Source organism: Branchiostoma floridae, chromosome 16 (genome assembly GCF_000003815.2).
Source record: "Branchiostoma floridae strain S238N-H82 chromosome 16, Bfl_VNyyK, whole genome shotgun sequence".
Taxonomy (NCBI): domain Eukaryota; kingdom Metazoa; phylum Chordata; class Leptocardii; order Amphioxiformes; family Branchiostomatidae; genus Branchiostoma; species Branchiostoma floridae.
The window spans coordinates 7,532,081-7,532,502 of NC_049994.1; the positions used below are offsets into that span (position 1 = coordinate 7,532,081).

At 40.3% G+C, this 422-nt stretch overlaps 1 protein-coding gene across 2 annotated transcripts in view; it reads left to right on the forward strand.

The window, feature by feature from the left end:
- Nucleotides 1-422, forward strand: part of LOC118432703 (sorting nexin-4-like) — a 15,147-nt gene continuing 14,725 nt past the window's right edge. For both annotated transcript variants that reach the window (XM_035844318.1, XM_035844319.1), the window contains exon 1: nucleotides 1-183. In XM_035844318.1, the coding sequence (XP_035700211.1) occupies nucleotides 115-183 (69 nt within the window). In that variant the 5' untranslated portion in view covers nucleotides 1-114. The remainder of the gene's footprint in view (nucleotides 184-422) is intronic.

Consider the following 422-nt stretch of genomic DNA (forward strand, 5'->3'; position numbering starts at 1 on the left):
ATGTAATGGATAAAATTGGCCATAAGGTGATTTTTACGCGTACAATAATAGGATTGAAGTATACCATGTATAGGGTATACTACAAACTCCCTTGTCGCCCACACTAAGTTCAAAATGGCGGACGTAGGTTCAGATTCTGCACAGGAGGGTGGTTCTGAAGCCAGCACACCGAGTAGCAGCAAGGTAAGAGCACCAAAGGACGTGTCAGAATAGAAATTAGATACTTATAGTCCATCTGGACTTGTTTCATGATGAACATGAGAGTTACAGGGTTTGTACGCGTGGTTTTGTATCTTCAGTGGGGAGGGGGGTCATGTTGCTTGAAATTTTGGGTACAGAAAAAAAAAATCACATCATACAGATGCAGATGCTGAAGAAATGATACCATACCTATTAAGTTTGTTGAGTTATAAGAATTTGCA